This window comes from Rana temporaria, chromosome 11 (genome assembly GCF_905171775.1).
Source record: "Rana temporaria chromosome 11, aRanTem1.1, whole genome shotgun sequence".
NCBI classification, from domain to species: Eukaryota; Metazoa; Chordata; class Amphibia; order Anura; family Ranidae; genus Rana; species Rana temporaria.
Genome location: NC_053499.1, coordinates 86,768,253 through 86,786,794, shown reverse-complemented (window position 1 = coordinate 86,786,794; position 18,542 = coordinate 86,768,253). Strand labels below are relative to the sequence as shown.

Genomic DNA, 18,542 nt, shown 5'->3' with positions numbered 1-18,542 from the left:
CCTAAACATCAAACACCTTTTGGTGCTTGGGGATTTCAACCTCTGGGCCAACTCCTCGCTGGACCCCGTAGCTGACGCCTGCATCAACCATCTGGAAGGATTAGGTCTGCAGCAACTAATACAAGGCTCCACCCATGCCTCAGGCCATACGCTCGATCTCATTTTCAAACAAGATTTGGAAATTGACGTCCTGGGAAATGAGCCGCAACCATGGACCGATCACCATGCCATCAAATTCACAATCACCAAAAATGCCAGCCCAAAAAAAAACGACCAAACCGGTGACAACTCACTGGACTAGATCTCAGAAGAAGCTCCACTCGGAACTCTTCAAAACAACACTAGGGAACAAAATAAAAACAACCCAACAAAAACAAACAGCCACAGAAACACTTGACGCCATCAACAAGGCGCTACTACAGTCAGCTGACTTAGTAGCACCAAAACGCAAAACTTGCATCCGGAAAAACAACTCCAGCTGGTTTAATGACCAGCTGACGTTGCTAAAGCAAGAGCGTAGAAGAGCAGAAGCTGCATGGAAAAGGTGCTCTTCAGATAAAAACCACACCATTTACAAGATAATAACAAAGAAATATCACAAAAATCTTCACGGCCAAAAAAAAATCATTTCTCCAACATCATCGCAAATGCCCTTAACCGCCCCCGAGAACTCTTCAAGCTGGTCACTCAGACTATGAATCCAGCTTGTTTAGAGGCCCCCAATTCTGATTCACAAGAATTTTGCAACGAATTATCGGATTATTTCATTAATAAAATTGAAAAAATCCGTGAAAGTATTCAGCAAAATGGAACCGTCACCAACTCCCCCTCAAATCACAAACCTAATACCCACATAAATCCGTCGCAACCACCAAAATTCACTCTAAAACCCATTTCCATCGATGCCACTAAAAACATCGGGACTCTGCGTAATAGCACAGCACCCAATGATATCATCCCCACTAAACTGCTGAAAGAAAGTGCCGATATACTGGCACCAGCTATCACGCAGCTCATTAACCAATCATTCAAGGAGGGCATGGTGCCCACCTTGCTAAAACAAGGTACAATAAAACCAATTCTAAAAAAAACTACCCTCGACCCCCAAAGACCCAAACAACCGGAGGCCCATAACAGCTCTAAATGTCTTCTCCAAGGTAATGGAGAAAGTAGTTGTACAACAGCTGCAACTGCATTTAGACACCCATAAATTACTCGATCCGTTTCAATCAGGCTTCCGTCCGGGTCACGGAACAGAAATGGCGCTGCTTAAAATATGGGATGACGCTCCAGAGGCCGCAGACGAAGGAGAATCTTGTCTCCTGATACTGCTGGACCTAAGCGCGGCTTTTGACACTGTAGACCACGGACTACTACTGGCTAGGCTAGCTGAAGTAGCCGGAGTCGCTGAATGTGTTTTACCCTGGTTCTCCTCCTTCTTGGAAAACCGATCACAAATAGTGAAACTGGGGTCTTTCACTTCTGAAAAATGTACAGTGTCATGCGGAGTCCCTCAAGGATCTCCCTTATCGCCCGTATTGTTTAATATCTATCTTCGCCCTCTCTTTGAAATCATCAGTAACCAGAAGTTACTTTACCACTCCTATGCAGACGACACACAACTGTATTTCCGCATCTGCAACAAAAAGGATCATTCTCTTGGACTAGAGAAATGCCTCACTCTAATAGATAACTGGATGACAAACAGTTATCTTAAACTCAATGGTTCGAAAACAGAACTTCTGTTTCACGCTAACCGGAAAAATCACCCCGCGTCAACATGGACTCCCCCACCCATTCTGGGTAAAACTAGCACCAAAGTCAAAAGTCTCGGAGTAATTTTCGATACCTACATGACAATGGATGCACAAATAGGGGAAGGTGTCAGCGGATCCCACCATCTGCTGCGCCTACTACGCAGACTCACGCCCTTCATCCCGAAAGAGGACATTGCAGTCGTGGTGGGAACAATCATCAAATCCAGACTCGACTACGCAAATGCCCTCTATCTAGGACTCCCCAAATACCAAATCACTCGTCTGCAAGTTGTTCAAAATACGGCTGCTCGACTAGTGACTGGGAAAAAAACATGGGAATCAATCTCACCTTCACTGAGATCCCTTCATTGGTTGCCGGTAAAAGACAGAATCACTTTCAAGGCACTCTGCCTAATACATAAGTGTATTCAAGGCAACGCCCCCCAATATCTATGCAAAAAAATAAAAGCCCATACCCAAGGCCAGATACAAGTCCAAAGGGGATCGAAGATTTGCAGTCCAGGGACCTCGCCTGTGGAAAGCACTACCAACCACCATCCGACTGGAGTCGGACCACTTGGCCTTCAGGAGAAAGATTAAAACCCATCTCTTCTGAGGTCAAGGGGTTCCTTACCCATGAAATGGATACAGCGCCCAGAGGCGATTCAGTTTGCATGTGTTGCGCTTTACAAGTCTCTCTCTCTCTCTCTCTCTCTCTGATGGTGGCCTCCTTCGAGGCGGTTCCGTATGCTCAATTCCACACGAGTGTTACAGAGAGAAATTCTGTCGCGTTGGGACAAGCTCCCTTCGTCTCTGGATTACCAAGTCTGGGTGAGTCGCCTGGTCAGGTCCTCCCTAGTGTGGTGACTGACATCTCCGGTACTTTGGGCCGGGAAATCATTCCTGCCGTACCATTGGACGGTGGTCACGACGGATGCCAGTCTCTCCGCCTGGGGGGGTGTCCAGTCAGCCCAGGGGCGCTGGACTCGGGAAGAGTCCCACCTGCCAATCAATGTCCTGGAACTCCGGGCGATAGGCTGTGTCTCTCCAAGTGGTCTCTGAGACTGCAGGGCCGCCCGGTCAGGATCCAGTCGGACAACGCCACGGCTGTGGCGTATGTCAAAAATCAAGGGGGCACACGGAGCTCGGCCTCAGCGGCGGATGTCGCTCACATCCCCCGGTGGGCCGAAAAGAACGTTCCGGATCTTTCGGCCGTGTACATTCCGGGGGTACAGAACTGGCAGGCCGACTACCTAAGTCGCCAAACGCTAGACCAAGGAGAATGGTCACTACACCCGGATGTGTTTCAGAGCCAGTGTCTGAAATGGGGCACTCCAGACGTGGATCTTCTGGCATCCCGTCTCAATCGGAAGGTGTCACGGTTCGTGGCCAGGTCAAGAGACCCGTGGGCGGACGCGTTGGTGGCGCTATGGGGTCACTATCGCCTAATCTACGTCTTTCCTCCTCTGAAGCTTCTTCCTCGTCTGCTGCGCAGAGTGGAAGCCAAGGGAATACCGTCAATCCTAATCGCTCCGGCTTGGCCTCGCTATCCCTGGTATGCAGATCTGGTGCGTCTGGTGGCAGACGTTCCTTGGCGCCTGCCTCTGCGAGAGGGTCTTCTGTCGCAGGTCCTATCTTTCATCCTGCTTTACAGTCGTTGGCTATAACGACGTGGCTATTGAAAGCCAGGTGCTGAGGGATCGAGGCCTGTCGGACTCGGTGATCTCTACCATGCTGCGGGCGCGGAAATCTACTTCACGGAAGATTTACCATCGTACGTGGAAGGCTTACATCTCTGTGTGAGGAGATGAATTGGCACCCCCGTGCATACGTGACGTCCCGGATTCTGCTGTTCTTATAGCGTGGAGTGGATCAGGCTCTCGCCTTAAGTACGATTTAAGGGGCAGATTTCGGCCTTGGCTGATTTCTTTCAGCGACCCTTGGTGGCGCCCCCTCTGGTGCGTACGTTTGTGCAGGGGGGTCGACATGTGGCCCCTCCTGTGCGTCCTCCACTGCCTCCATGGGACTTTAATTTGGTCCTCTTGGTGCTTCAATAGTCTCCGTTTGAGGATATTAGGGAAATCCCTTTTATTGACTCTTTCCCAGAAGGTGGTTTTTCTGGTGGCAATTACATCGGTCAGACAGGTTTCTGAATTAGCGGCCTTTTCTTGCAAGGCCCCTTGGTCATCCACAGGGATAAGGTGGCGCTGCGGCCGCAGCCGTCATTACTTCCTAAGGTTGTTTCGGCCTTTCACATTATTGAGGACATTGTCCTTCCATCCTTGTGTCCTCGGCCGGCGAACCCAAAAGAGGCAGCGTTGCATTCCTTGGACGTGGTTCGAGCCCTACGGGTGTACCGGTCTGTTACGGCTCCGTTTCGGAGGTCAGATTCACTGTCCGTGTCGGTGACTGGTCCTAAGAAGGGTCTGGCGGTCTCGTTGGCCACCATTTCTAGGTAGATCAGGCAGGTTGTGCTTTAGGCCTATGCCCTAAAGGGGTGGGCACCCCCCTTCCCAGTTACGGCGCATTCGACCAGGGCGATTGGTGCCTCTTGGGCTTTCCACCATCAAGCGTCTGTTTTACAAGTGTGTAAGGCAGCGACCTGGTCGTCAGTCCACACCTTTTCAAAGTTTTTACAAGGTGGATGTGAGTGCGTCTTCAAATGCCTCCTTTGGCCGCAAGGTTTTGCAGGCGGTTTTTTAAGGTTGTCCTCCTTCCGTTGAGGAACTCTGGTTTGTTTGGGGTGAAGTTGGTTTGCTGTGTTTTCCCACCCCTCGATTTTTTGACACTGCTTGGGCACGTCCCTAAGGTCAATTGCTGCTATGTCCGTCCATGAACGGAAGAGAAAATGGGATTTTTGTACTCACCGTAAAATCCTTTTCTCTGAGTTCATGGACACACACAGCACCCACCCCTCCTTTGTTTGTACTGCTTGTTTACGAACTGAGGCTGCAGAACAGAGAATGGGGGATGTACCCGGGGGGAACCGCCCCCTGGGAGGTACTATGCTGTGTGAAGTGTTCAACACTTGCTGTTTTTCTATCTAGTCAATCTCCTAAAAGGGAGGATAATACCCTAAGGTCAATTGCTGCTGTGTCCGTCCATGAACTCTGAGAAATGGATTTTACGGTGAGTACAAAAATCCCATTTTCTTGGCTCGTCATAGTGTTGTATGTCAGTGTTCTTGACGGTCGAAAGTTCAGAGAACTTTTGTGTGACCGTGTGTATGCAAGCCAAGCTTGAGCGAAATTCCGTTGAAAAAAACATCCAAGGTTTTTCCGACGGAAAATCCGATCGGGTGTACAGGGCAGTAGTGTTACTCACTGTGTCATCGACTTTGCGGTGTCTCGTAGCAGTGACACCTATGCCAAAATCAGGAGATGGGGTCTCCTCCAGCCCCTCCCTCTTCACATTCCTCACCAGTCAGCTGACCTCTAGTCTCTGCCCCCCAGCCATGCTGTGAACTGAATGGGCAGCTGCGAGCTCCAGGAACAGCCCAGCTGGGCGGCCACAGGCTCCAGGGACAAGCCCTGCTGGGCGGCCGCAAAAGGCTGAGAGCAGTGTGGGCTTCAGGAACAGCTCAGGATTCGGTAACCCCTGGCAAATCATCATTTGACCCCCCCAAAGGGGGTCCCGATCCCCAGGTTGAGAACCACTGACCTATCCCATAGATTGTAGACACTAACATTTGCGCAAACCAATCAATCAATATACGCCTATTGCAAATATTATTTATTAATCAAAAATATGTAGAAGAAAATTAGTTAGACTTACCGGTAACTCTGTTTCCAGGAGTCTTTCCGCACAGCCCTTGAGAGATGGAGCTCCTCCCTGGACAGGAATCACATCACCTGGAAACCAAGTTACCGGTAAGTCTAACTGATTTTCCCAAGTCGTCTTCCAGGACAGCCCTTGAGAGGATGAGCAAGCACTCACCAGTATAGGGGGGACCACTGCTTGGAGGACTTTCCTCCCAAAGGCTTGATCTTGATCACTTAAGACGTCCAATCGATGGTGTCGAATGAACGTGAAAGTGCTTGACCATGTGGCAGCCTTGCATATCTGCTCCGGGGTAGCGCCGGCTCTTTCTGCCCAGGACGTGGCTAACGCCCTTGTAGAGTGTTCCTTCAAGCCTTGTGGAGGCTCCAGGTGCAAAGGTTTGTACCCTTCCATGGTGGCCATCTTAATCCACCTGGCTATTGTTCCTTTGGAAGCCTATTTTCCCTTCCCGTTTCCTGAGAAGAGGACAAACGGGGCCTCTGATGTTCTAAAAAATGTTGTCGCTTCCAGATAGGCTAGGAGGCATCTCCTGACGTCTAGCCGGTGTAGTTGTTCCTCCTTGCTATTTGCAGGTTTTTTACTGAAGGAAGGTAGTATGTTCTGACTTCTGTGAAAGGAAGAAGCAACTTTAGGAATAAATGATTGGTCAGTCTTTGAAATAATAATATCCTCCCAATATTTGCATATATGGCTCTCTAATTGACAGAGCTTGGAGTTCACTGACTCTGCGAGCGGAAGTCATAGTGACCAGGTAATCAGTCTTAAAGCGGAGTTCCGGCCACAATTTCACTTTTTAAATATAAATACCCCTATAATACACAAGCTTAATGTATTCTAGTAAAGTTAGTCTGTAAACTAAGGTCCGTTTTGTTAGGTTGTTACAGCATTTAGACACTTTATAAAATAGAAATTGACTGGGGCCATCTTAAGTGTGGGCATCATGAAGCCAGACTGACTTCCTGGATTTCAGCCTTGCAGATCTCGCACATGCTCAGTGCTGCACAAGCAGTGTCAGATCAGGTTTCAGCACCTGTGCTGTCCAAGTCACATGATTCTTTGAGACTGGGGAGTGCACAGACTCCTGGAAAGTTACACCCACTACATTCCCAGGAGTCTGTGCGGTGTAGGTTAGGAAGCATTAAGCACCTAGGTGCAGGAAGTGGGAAGATTAACTATTCTGCCTAGCAAAAACACTTTGAAGGCATCTAAAAAAAAAAATATCTTTTTCGTAAAGGACTAATGACATTTTTTTTAAAACTACTGATGTAATGTTATATTTATGGGTGGAACTCCACTTTAAGGATGCCTCTGATATTGGCTCAAATGGATCCCTAATGACTGCTTTTAACATAATTGACAGGTCCTATGTCGGAACTTTGACATGGGGCCGGGCCTTGTTTAGCAACTGCTTTACAAAACCTATTTATAGGCGGGTCCTGCTGTAAGGAGCACTGTACATAGACTGATAGGGCTGCAATTTGTACTTTAATCGTGCTTAGAGATAACTTTTTGTTAGTGCCCTCTTGTAGAAACTCCTATATTCGAGAATCGTATTCTTTTACCATTTTCTGTTAGCTAGAGGTTAAATTTCCTCCAGTTTTTCAGGTTTATGGCTCCAGTATTTGATTTGCGACTTTGTAACAGAGTTTTTATCACTCTGTCAGATAGACCCTTGGATTTCAGGATGTCTACTTCAGATACCAGGCCGCTAGTTTTAGCATGGCTGGATTGGTGTGTCGTACTGGACGATAGCAGGTCCTGACTGCACGGTAACATCCAAGGTGGTCGATCCACTAATGATAGCAGAAGTGAAAACCACACCCTTTTTGGCCAAAAAGGGGCTATTAGGATAAGAGAAGTCTTCTCTGTCCTGAACTTGGTGAGGACTCTCGGTAATAGATGTAGAGGTGGGAAGGCGCAAGTCAGGCTGAACATCTGTGCATTCTGGAGGGCATTGACTGCTACTGGTTGATCCCTTGGGCTCAGCGAGAAAAACTCTGCTAGCTTGGTGTTTTCTCTGTTGGCAAATAAGTCCATCTCCTGAAGGCCCCACTTGGCAACTATTTCCGCAAATACTGCCAAATATAATGAACATTCTTCTTGTGAGATTGTCTGCTCAAAAAGTCAGCTAGATTTTTCTGTGTCCCTTTTGAGATGGATTGCTGACAGCGATTCCAGATTTTCCTCTGCCAATGCAAATACTTATTGTGCTATACAAAAGAAGTGCAGCGCAAATGAAACCATAATAAAAATAATAAATGTGGATAAAATATTCAATTATTCTAAATACAATATTCTGAGTAGATCCATGAATAATACATGGAGCATGTAGCAAGTGAACAAACCAATATATGGAATGATGTGCAAAATTCAATGAAAAATGTATATAAACAAAATTAATAATGAATCAAGCATGTGGCAAGTGAAAAGGCCATAAAGATGGTCCACCAGTGCTGAAAGATTCACAAAAATTGACAATCCCTCCACCAAGAGTCTCTCTAGGTACTTCTCACCTCCCAGCATGGACCCCTGAACTACCAGGAAGTCATGCAAAGCAGAATAAGCCAAAGATCAAATCCTCAGAAGAAGTCCTCCAAATGGTTACTGAATCCACAGATAAAGCTTAAATTTCTCAGCAGGCAGCATAGATACATAAGGGAACACAAAAGAGATGATCTAAGTGCTCTCCGCTTTTAAAACATGGGTAATTTATTGTAAAAACACAGGCTACTCACAATACAGTTGAGCAAAAACGGCATGTAATCAATCTTAGTGGACTGAGCAGCAGTTGATGATCCAACCCAACTGGGTTAACCACTGTTGGGTGACCACTAGATCTTTTAGTAGTTTCTGCTTTGTTGGTGCTATGAACAGCAAGTCGTCCAAGTAGGGAATGACTGTTATGGCTTGGAGTCTTAGTGAGGCTAGAGTCTCTGCCAGGATCTTGGTAAAGATCCTCAGACGAAGAGTGGCCGAAGGGGAGGGCTTGGCTTTGAAAGTGGTAGACATTTTTCTCTATCCGTATGGCTATGCAGAGGATGTTTGGGAGCTTTCCCTGATGGGGATGTGAAGGTAGGCATCCTTCAGATAAATTGTTGCCATAAAACAGTCTTTTTGGAGTAAATTTTGGACAATAAATTGATTCCATTCGGAATTTTTTGTATTGTATGACTGTTTAACCTCTTCAAAACTGCACACCGTCATGTGACGTCCAAAAAGGGGATCTGTTATCCCGGGTGGACGTCATATGACGTCCTGTACTTTATCTGAATGATGCCTGCACCTAGAGGCATCATTCAGATATAATTTTCTTCCGGCGGCGATCCTGCGCACCGTAAGAATGATCATAGCGGCGGTTCCGCCGCTTGATCGTTCTTATAGGCGGTGGGAGGGGACACCCCCCCTCCCGCTGCCATCCGGTTCTTCTCCAGGCTCTCCCGTGCCATCGGGGGCCCGGAGAGATGATCGCTGTCTGCCGGATGTGAAGCATAGAGATGCCTGGTGACCATCTCTGACTTTCGGAGGCCCGGGCGCAATGTGATGACGTCACGCCCGAGTACCCGTAAGCGAACAAACTGCAATTGCGGCTAGTAAGAATGAGATCTGTGAATTTTTTTTCACAATCTCATTCTTTCCAGCCTGGAGGAGAGATGTGGGGTCTTATTGACCCCACATCTCTCCTTAAAGAGGACCTGTCGCACACTATTCCTATTACAAGCGATGTTTACATTCCTTGTAATAGGAATAAAAGCGCACACGCAAGTCCCGCCGACGTATGTAAATGTCGTTCAGACCACACATGTGAGGTGTGTGCGTTAGTGTGTGCAACAATTCTAGCACTAGACCTCCTCTGTAACTCTAAACTGGTAAGTTTGGCGCCATTCCATGAGTGTGCGCAATTTTAAAGCATGACATGTTGGGTATCTATTAACTCGGCGTAACATCATCTTTGATATTTTACAAAAAAATTGGGCTAACTTTACTGTTTTTGTTGTTTTTTTAATTCATGAAACCATTTTTTTTACAAAACAAAGGCGTTTGAGAAATTATTGCAAATAAAGTGCAAGATAAAAAGTTGCAATGACCGCCATTTTATTCCCTAGGGTGTCTGGTAAAAAAAATATATAATGTTTGGGGGTTCTGAGTAATTTTCTAGCAAAAGAATGATGATTTGTACATGTAGGAGAGAAGTGCCAGAATAGGCACGCTATGGAGGTGGGTTTTAAAGCCCTGTTGTATTAAAGTGGTTAATGGTTTTAGATTGCAGATCAGGCAATATTTGCATGATGGCTTCTGCACCAGGAATGCATGCGAGTAAAAAGGTTTGCCTTCCTCTTGTTTGGGAGCTGGTATTAGGACTTTCTGGTCTACTAGTTCTATGAGTTGTAATTGATGCTTGCGCTTTTGCTGGGTCCCTCGCCAGTTGTGTAACCAAGAATCTTGCTGGTGGTTTTTGGTTGAACTCCAGGGCATACCCCTTTTCTATTACTCCCCTGATAAAACTGTTGGAGGTCAGTTTTTCCATTGTGGAAGCAAGTCCCCCAGCCTTCTTCCCACCTGGATGTTGGCATCACTGCAGCTTGGGATTCTTGTCAGGAGGGTTAAAGAGCACTTTTGCCTTTTTGTTTTCCTCCTTGTGCCTACCAGGGTTTGTTTGGCTTCAATTTCTCTTGTGTTTTCTTTTGTCCCTTATAGGGACGAAAAAACTTCCTGGGGAATAACTTTTTTTTTCTTTTCAGGAAAAGTCTTCTTATCCATTGTGCATTCTAAAGCTTTGTCGTTCGGGGTGCCAAATAGGAATTTACCTAAAAAAAGGGGACGCTACATAAGTGCAATTTTGAGGCAGTATCTCCCGGCCAGGTTTTGAGCCAGAGTTCTCCTGGCTGCCACCGACAGCGTAGCCGCCCTGGCTGAAAGTTTTACAGATCCTGTTGAGGCATCTGCAATAAATCCTACTGCTTTAAAAAGCATGGGGAAGGATTTTAGCAACTCTGCCCTAGGGGTACCCGCCTTCAGGTGATCCTGTAATTGTTTTAGCCAAAATTTGAAATTTCGGGCTACACAGGTGGTTGCTGGTTTAAGGTTGGCCATAGCTGTGTCCCAAGATCTTTTTAGGATTACATCCCCCCTTTTATCCATGGGATCAGCTAAGTGTCCCATGTCGTCAAAGACTAGGTCTGAATGCTTTGACACCTTCCCTAGGGGGGCTTCCAGCTTTGGGGACTGGTTCCAAACTGCACTGGGGTCCTCCTCAAAGGGAAATCTTCTTTTCAGTCCACCTGAAAAGGGCCTTTTATCAGGTTCCTCCCATTCCACCAAATCTGATATCAGTTTGTGTACTGGGAATACCTTTTGGTTTTCTTTTATTTAGACCCTGGTACATTTTATGTCGTGAGAGTGAGGGGTTTCATGAATGGCCCCTACCAATTCGCCTACTTCCTTTTGGGAGAGTTTAAATCGGGTGCGGGTGCAGAAGTCATCCTGACCTTTCTCCTGCCCAGAATCTGACTGGGAGGAATCCGGGTCAGTATTTCTAAAGGAAATCTCCTCATTCTCCACATCTTCTCCTGATCCTGACGCTACCGGAGTAGGAGAGGTGGGCACCTCTTGCTGCCTAACAGTTAAGCCTGAAATTTGTGTATCTGCCATAAGTTTTCTAAAGGATTGGAAAGTGGATTGCATCTCATCAAGGGAGACAGAGTGCTTTTAGTGCCATAATGCAGTAGTGTCTTTCCACTCCCCTGTCCTAAGGTGCCCACTGTGCTCTGAATAGTTCACTGAAATTCCTAGCTCCCCTTCTATGCAGGTGAAAAAACACAGGAAAATAGGCTCTGGCCAGGCCAGCCTACCCGTGAAGAGCCGGCGTTGGACTCCCCTGAAGCTTGGAATGCCTCCATGGTGCTCTGTTCATAGGCAATTCTCAGCCCATGCTGTCGCGTTTTGAAAACGCCGCCTCGGCCTTCCCCCATTCTCTGCACCGGAACCAGTGTTTCCGGCACACAGCGATGACGTGCATCCTGCCAAAAGTGACGCTCGGCGTCTTCCAGGTCGCGGCGCCTACTGCAAGGAGAGTCAGTTCTGCTGCCGCCGCCATGCTTATCAATGCTGCCCATTGCCTCACCGGGCTCCGGAGAGAAGGGGGGAACGGGAAACTCCATACACATGCGGAGGGAACCCGTGGCCACGGAGAGGTTTAAAGGTAAGGGGGAAAACTCGGCTTTTCCAGCCCTTGTTTGATGGATACTCTCCCGGACCCATTTCCCCTTTAAAAGACGGTTCCTTCAGGTAAAATGTCTCCTCCGACTGAGGAAATACAAAAAAACTGAACAGGTGCCTGAGGGACCGCCTTTTAAAGAGCTGGAGGTGATGCGTTTCCTCTCCAGGGAGGAGCTCCATCTCTCAAAAGCTGTCCTGGAAGACGACTTGGGAAATATATATCGGCCTAAAGCGATGAATGCATCTGTGTTTTTTATTTTTTTTTAATAGTCGCTCTTTGTTTATAGCGCAAAAAAAAAAAAACGCAGAGGTGATCAAATACTACCAAAAGAAAGCTATATTTGAGGGAAAGAAAGCACGTCAATTTTGTTTGGGTACAATGTTGCATGTGCAATTGTCAGTTAAAGTGATGGGGGCAATGCCTTCCAGTCCTTAAGTGATTAACCACTTCATTACTGGGCACTTAAACCCCCTTCGTGCCCAGACCAATTTTCAGCGCTGACGCATTTAAATGACAATTGCGCGGTCATACAACACTGTACCCAAATTATATTTGTATCATTTTTTTCCCACAAATAGAGCTTTCTTTTGGTGGTATTTGATCATCTGTGATTTTTATTTTTTGTGCTATAAACTAAAAAAGAAATTAGAAAAAAAAACAAATTTTTTACTTTTTGTTATATCTTTTTTTTTTTTTTCTCTCGGCTTAGGCCGATACTTATTCTTCTACGTATTTTTGTTAAAATAAATCGCAATAAGCGTATATTAATTGGTTTGCGCAAAAGTTATAGCGCCTACAATATAGGGGATAGATTTATGATTTATTTTTTACTAGTAATGGCGGCGATCTGCGTTTTTTTTGTTTTTTTTCAGGCCTGCGATATTGCGGCCGACATATCCGACACTTTTGACACAATTTTGGGACCATTCACATTTATACAGCGATCAGTGCTATAAAAACGCACTAATTACTGTATACATGTGACTGGCAGGAAAGGGGTTAATACTAGGGGGTGAGGAAGGGGTTAAATGTATTCCCTGGGTGTGTTCTAACTGTGTGTGGAGGGGGGCTGACTGGGGAAGGTGACCGATGCTGTGTCCCTATGTACAAGGGACACAGCATCGGTCTCCTCTCTCCCTAACAGGACGTGGAGCTCTGTGTTAACACACAGAGCTCCACGTCCCTGCTGTCACCGCCGATCGCGGGTACCTGGCAGACATCGCGGCATCTCAGCGATGCGCCGGGCACAGTGTTTCCCCGCTGCGCGCCCCCCAGGGTCACGCGTGGGGAATGCACATAAAGACGTCCAGGGACATCCACCCGGCAGTTGAGAGCCGCGCTGTGGACGTCTTTCCTCTCTAGCGCGGCTCTCAAGTGGTTAACTAGGAGTGGGACATGAAGCTATAAGAAGGGTGGAAAGGAGATATAAATCTTTTATATTAAAGTGGCACTAAAAGCTGAGACTTTTATTTTTTTTCATGGATATGATTTTAAATATTGCACAATGCTGGTAAAAGTTTACTTTAAATGTAATTGTAATGCCTTATGTTACCTGCAGTCTATCAGTATCCACCTTCTCTGGGTTCAGATGCTGATCTTCCCTGCACAAAGTCTTAAAAGTGATTTATTTTTAAACATGTACTTGCTTGCTCTGTGCAATGGTTTTGCACAGAGCAGCCCAGATTCTCCTCTTTTGGGGTCCCCCACCAACGTTCTGGCTCCTCCTGCCCTCAGAGTGCCCCAATAGCAAGCTGCAAATTATAGTATAGTAAGGTAAACAAAACTTCCGCCATTAAAACCAATCACTTACTGCCCAGGACTACATGTCCTATGAGGCATTGCTCCTCACACATTCACAAGTTCTCACTTACATGTATGAATGGTGTACTGAGCTGTATGTGTGCTGCACTGTATTTCCTGATAAGTAACTAAGTAAACAACTAATGCATTATGTATGCAGGCCAACTAATCGTCTGACTAATCAATTATGAAACTAGTTGACAACTATTTTCATAATCGTTTAGTTGTTGATTAATCGATTCGTTTATACCCCAGTTTGAATCCTGCTTTCACAGAACATATTTCTCTTTCGTTCATGGACGGACACAGCAGCATTGACCTTAGGGTTATGTACCCTTTCTCTAGGAGAGACTAGGCAGAAAAAAACAGCACTTTTAGTGTTAAAAACACTTCAGTACAGCACCTCCCTTGGGGGTGTGTCCCCGGGTAAATCCCACTCTCTGGAAGCATCCAGCCTCAGTTTTCATCTGCCTAGCGTCAGGAGAGCTTGGCCTTTTCTGGAGTTCATGTGCTCTGGCGTTTTTTTGCGATTTTTTTATTTATTTTTTTGTTTGCCTTGATTTATTTTTTGTTCCTGCTTTTTGGATCCTGGGATCTCTATCAACTGCCGACTGGGTGACAGGCTGGATTTTGAATCCTTGTAGTCGTCCCATGTTCGGCCATCGAGCGTGTGCCGGTCTTTCACTAGGCCGTCCACGAAATGCACCGGTGCTCCAGGGGTGGCCGGTGAACTACATGTTCCAGGGCGCACATATGACCGGTCTCTGAGGCTGTGTCACAGTGTGCCGGGCCGACAGCCATGCAGCATTCACACATTGGTTCTGTCTAGAATGCCTCCAGCCGGTGGTCGCAGGACGGGTAAGTAGTGTCCCCTTGCTTCGACGGGGTGATTTTGGCTGGTGCATTCCTGGGGAGGTCGACTGAGGGTCCGCCCTGCTTTCCTCTCTCCCTATTCTCTCCCTCCTTCCCCGTTTCTGAGTGGCGGCTGTGAGGTGGGGGCTCTGCAACTGCCGGGGGGGCTGTCCTGCTGGGGGGTACACTGTGTTTACTGTACTGGGCTGCTATTTTTTACTGAGGTGCTCTGTCTGTGTTGGGCTGTGTGTTTTACTGTGTATATGCACGTATACGGCCGCCATTTTGCCAGAGCCGCGGTTCTATGTATTCGGCGGCCATTTTACTGTAGCCCGCATGCTATTTTGTGCATGTCGGCGGCCATTTTAGAAATTCTTTGGCCTCTAGTGCCTGAAATAACGGCGCGCACACCACGGCTTCTCTCTGAGGGAAACGACACAGCACAGACAGCACTTTTCTCAGCTCTGCTCAGCGGTACAGCCTGTCCTGGGTGGTGAGTCCCCGGGGGTCCCTGCTCTCTTTTTCAGCCAGGAGGGTGACCGGTGGGTCCGTTTTTGGGTCTGCTAACTAAGGTGGCAAACATTTTTTGTGGTTGACCGCATGGAGTTTTAACCACCAGAGCCCTCGTGTGAGGCTTCTTCCCCACTCATGCCAGACTTAACCCCTAAGTGCCCCTGCTCCTGTGGCCTCGCTGGATGCTGTGACGGCAGTCCTGGAGGCATTTGTTGCCAGGATGGAAGCGGCTAGTGGCCAGAAGGGGGGTAAAAAGCGCCCCCTCCCTGTGCCTGCTTCTGGTGATGTCTCTGACGCAGAATCAGGTACTGTTTCTGACCACACTTCTGTCATGTCAGAGGATGCAGACTTAACCCACGCGGACAGTGAGGATGATTCTGCTTCCGGGTCAAAGCAGGATAAGGAATTTGTTGGAGCTCTTATCACTGCGGTGCGGGATACTCAAAAACTTGAGGATTTGGTGGAGGCATCAGACATGCCGGTCCCTTTTGGGTTCCGCAAGCCACCCCGCGAAAGTGTTATCTTGTGTTCCGTATCTGGACGACTTGTTATACAAGGAATGGGATCTGCCGCAGAAAGCTTTTACTGTACCAAAGTACTTTGCGGTCCGATACCCACTTTTTTTGGAAATCCTCCCCAAAAGGGTATCTCCTCCGTCAGTGGGACCCCCCTGTGTCCAGGCTGAACCAAGCTACCACGTTGCCTGTGGCAGGGGCTCCCACCTTTAAGGACCCCGCAGACAGGAGAGCTGAGGCTGTGGCCCGCTCGTTATTCACAGTGGTGGGGGTCGGCAGTGAGACCGGTTTTGGCCGGGGCTCTGGTGTCACAGACTCTTACTGAGCGGGCTAAGTTCCTGGTGCAGGAGCTGGAGGCGCAGAATGCTTTGGAGACCTGCGTTGACCTGGCCAACCAGTTGGTCCAAGGTCTAAAATTTGTCTGAGTCAGCCCTTGCTTTCCAGGGCCTCCGCGGTGGTACTACGCCGCCTTGTGTGGCTGAAGTCCTCGAAGAAGTACCTGGTGGACTTACCTTTTAAGGGTGAACGGCTTTTTGGGGCTTCCTTGGGTGACATCATAAAGGATGCCACAGGTGGTAAGAGCACTCTGCTCCCGCAGTCTGGGAAGGGAAAGGAGCCTCGCCGTAGGCAAGGGCCCTCATTTACTACCCCCAAGCGGTCTTTTCGCTCGCCAAGTGCGACATGAAAAACGTTTTCAGGGTGCTAAGACGTCCACTGAAGGACAAAAGCGCACCTGGTACCGCAAGCCCAACAAGCCTGCGGACAAGCCTGTCTCTGCCTGAAGGTTTGGTGGAGGTCTCTTCTTTCCGACCGTTGGGTTTGTGAAGTAGTTTCCTCAGGGTACAAGATAGAATTTCTCTCTTGTCCGCCAAACAGATTTTTTCCCTCCAACCGCCGGCTTCCTCCAGGTCGTCTGAAGGATCTGTCAGGGGCTGTCCAGGATCTGCTGGTCAGAGGAGTGATTGTGCCGGTTCCCTCACAGGAATGCTTTCAAGGGTTTTACTCCAATCTGTTTGTAATCCCCAAGAAGGAATGAGTCCGTCCAGTCCTGGACCTTAAGGCCCTCAATTGCTTTGTCAAAGTACAAAAGTTCAGGATGGAGTCGATACGCTCAGTAATAGCAGCGCTCCATCAGGGGGATTTCCTAGCGTCCTTGGACATCAAGGACGCATACCTGCATATCCCCATATGTGCAAAACACCAGAGATTTATGCGTTTTGCGATCGGAGAGGACCACTTTCAATTTGTGGCCCTCCCGTTCCGCCTGGCCTCGGCACCTCAGGTCTTTACCAAGGTGCTCGCCCTGATTCTGGCCCTGCTGCGGCAGCGTGGAATCGCTATCGTGGGATACCTGGACAACCTTCTTCTGAGAGCTTCCTCAAGCTCAGAGTTAGAAGAGGACGTGCATCACCTGTCGGACCCTCCGGGATTTCGGTTGGCTACTGAATATACAGACGTCGGTACTAGTACCGTCTCAGCAGCTGGAGTATCTGGGGTTGGTCCTGGATTCTTCAGAGGCAAAAGTTTTCCTCCCACCAGAGAAGCAGGAGGCGCTGCACTCTGCGGTGCAGTGGTTTGTGAGCCAGAAATGGGTGTCGCTTCGCTTTTGCATGAGTACTGGGTCTGATGGTGGCCTCTTTCGAGGCAGTCCCGTATGCCCAATTCCACACTTGGGTGTTGAAGAAGAAGAAGATTCTGTCAAGTTGCAACAAGCTTCCTTTCGTGTCTGGATTACCAGATTCGGGTGAGTCGACTGACCAAGTCCTCCCTAGTGTGGTGGCTGACATCTCCGGTACTCAGGAACGGAAAGTCATTTCATCAGGGGGGCACACGAAGCTCGGCGGCGACGGAAGTCGCGCACATCCTCCGGTGGGCCGAAAGTTACATTCCAACTCTGTCGGCTGTGTACATTCCGGGGGTGCTGAATTGGCAAGCCGACTATCTAATTCGCCAAAAGCTGGACCAAGGAGAATGGTCGCTACACCCGGAGGTGTTTCAGACTCTGTGCCAGAAATGGGGCACTCCAGACGTGGACCTTCTAGCGTCCCGTCTCAATCGGAAGGTGTCACGATGTGACCAGATCGAGGGACCCATGGGCAGACGCGCTGGTAGCGCCTTGGGGTCACTACCGCCTAATATATGCCTTCCCTCCCCTGCAGCTTCTTCCTTGCCTGCTACACAGGGTGGAAGCCGAAGGGATACCAACAATCCTGATCGCCACGGATGCTGCGCCGTCCCTGGTACGCGGACCTGGTGCGGCTGGTGGCAGACGTTCCTTGGCGTCTGCCCCTGAGAGAAGACCTGCTGTCACAAGGTCCTATCTTTCACCCTGCTTTACAGTCGCTGGCTTTGACGGCGTGGCTGTTGAGAGCCAGGTTTAGAAGGACCGAGGCCTGTCGGGCCCAGTGATTTCTACTATGCTACGGGCACGGAAGTCCACTTAACGAAAGATTTACCATCGTACATGGAGGGCCTACATCTCTGTGTGAAGAGATGAAGTGGCACCCTCGTACATATGTGGTGTCCCGAATTTTGCTGTTTTACAGCGTGGAGTTGATCAGGCGCTAGCCTTGTATGGTGAAGAGTCAGATCTCGGCTCTAGCTGTCTACTTTCAGCGACCCTTGGCGTCGCACTCCCTGGTGCGTACGTTTGTGCAGGGGGTCCGGCATGTGGCCCCTCCTGTGCGTCCTTCGCTACATCCATGGGACTTGAATTTAGTTATTTCGGTGCTTCAAGAAGCTCCTTTTGAGGACATTAGAAAAATCCCCTTGTTGACTCTGTCTCAGAAGGTGGTTTTTCTGGTGGAAATTACTTCGGTCAGACGAGTATCTGAACTGGCGGCCTTGTCTTGCAAGGCTCCCTACTTAGTCATCCATTAAGGATAAGGTGGTGCTGCGACCGCAGCCATCAGTCCTTCCAAAGGTTGTTTCGGCCTTTCACATCAATGAGGACATTGTTCTTCCATCCTTATGCCCTCAACAGAAAAACCTGAAGGAGACCACTTTACATTCCTTGGACGTGGTTCGAGCCCTACGGGTGTACTTGTCTGCTACGGCTCCGTTTCGGAGGTCGGACTCACTGTTCGTGTCGGTGACTGGTCCTAAAAA

General features: G+C 48.3%; 1 protein-coding gene across 4 annotated transcripts in view; it reads left to right on the top strand.

The window, feature by feature from the left end:
• The window catches only part of NUTF2 (nuclear transport factor 2), a 257,157-nt gene that overhangs the window by 215,438 nt on the left and 23,177 nt on the right, over positions 1-18,542 (top strand). For 3 of the 4 annotated variants that reach the window (XM_040328747.1, XM_040328748.1, XM_040328749.1), the window contains one exon: positions 5,550-5,626. The exons of the other annotated variant lie outside the window; for it this stretch is intronic. In XM_040328747.1, the coding sequence (XP_040184681.1) occupies positions 5,550-5,626 (77 nt within the window). The remainder of the gene's footprint in view (positions 1-5,549; positions 5,627-18,542) is intronic. 4 annotated transcript variants of the gene reach the window in all.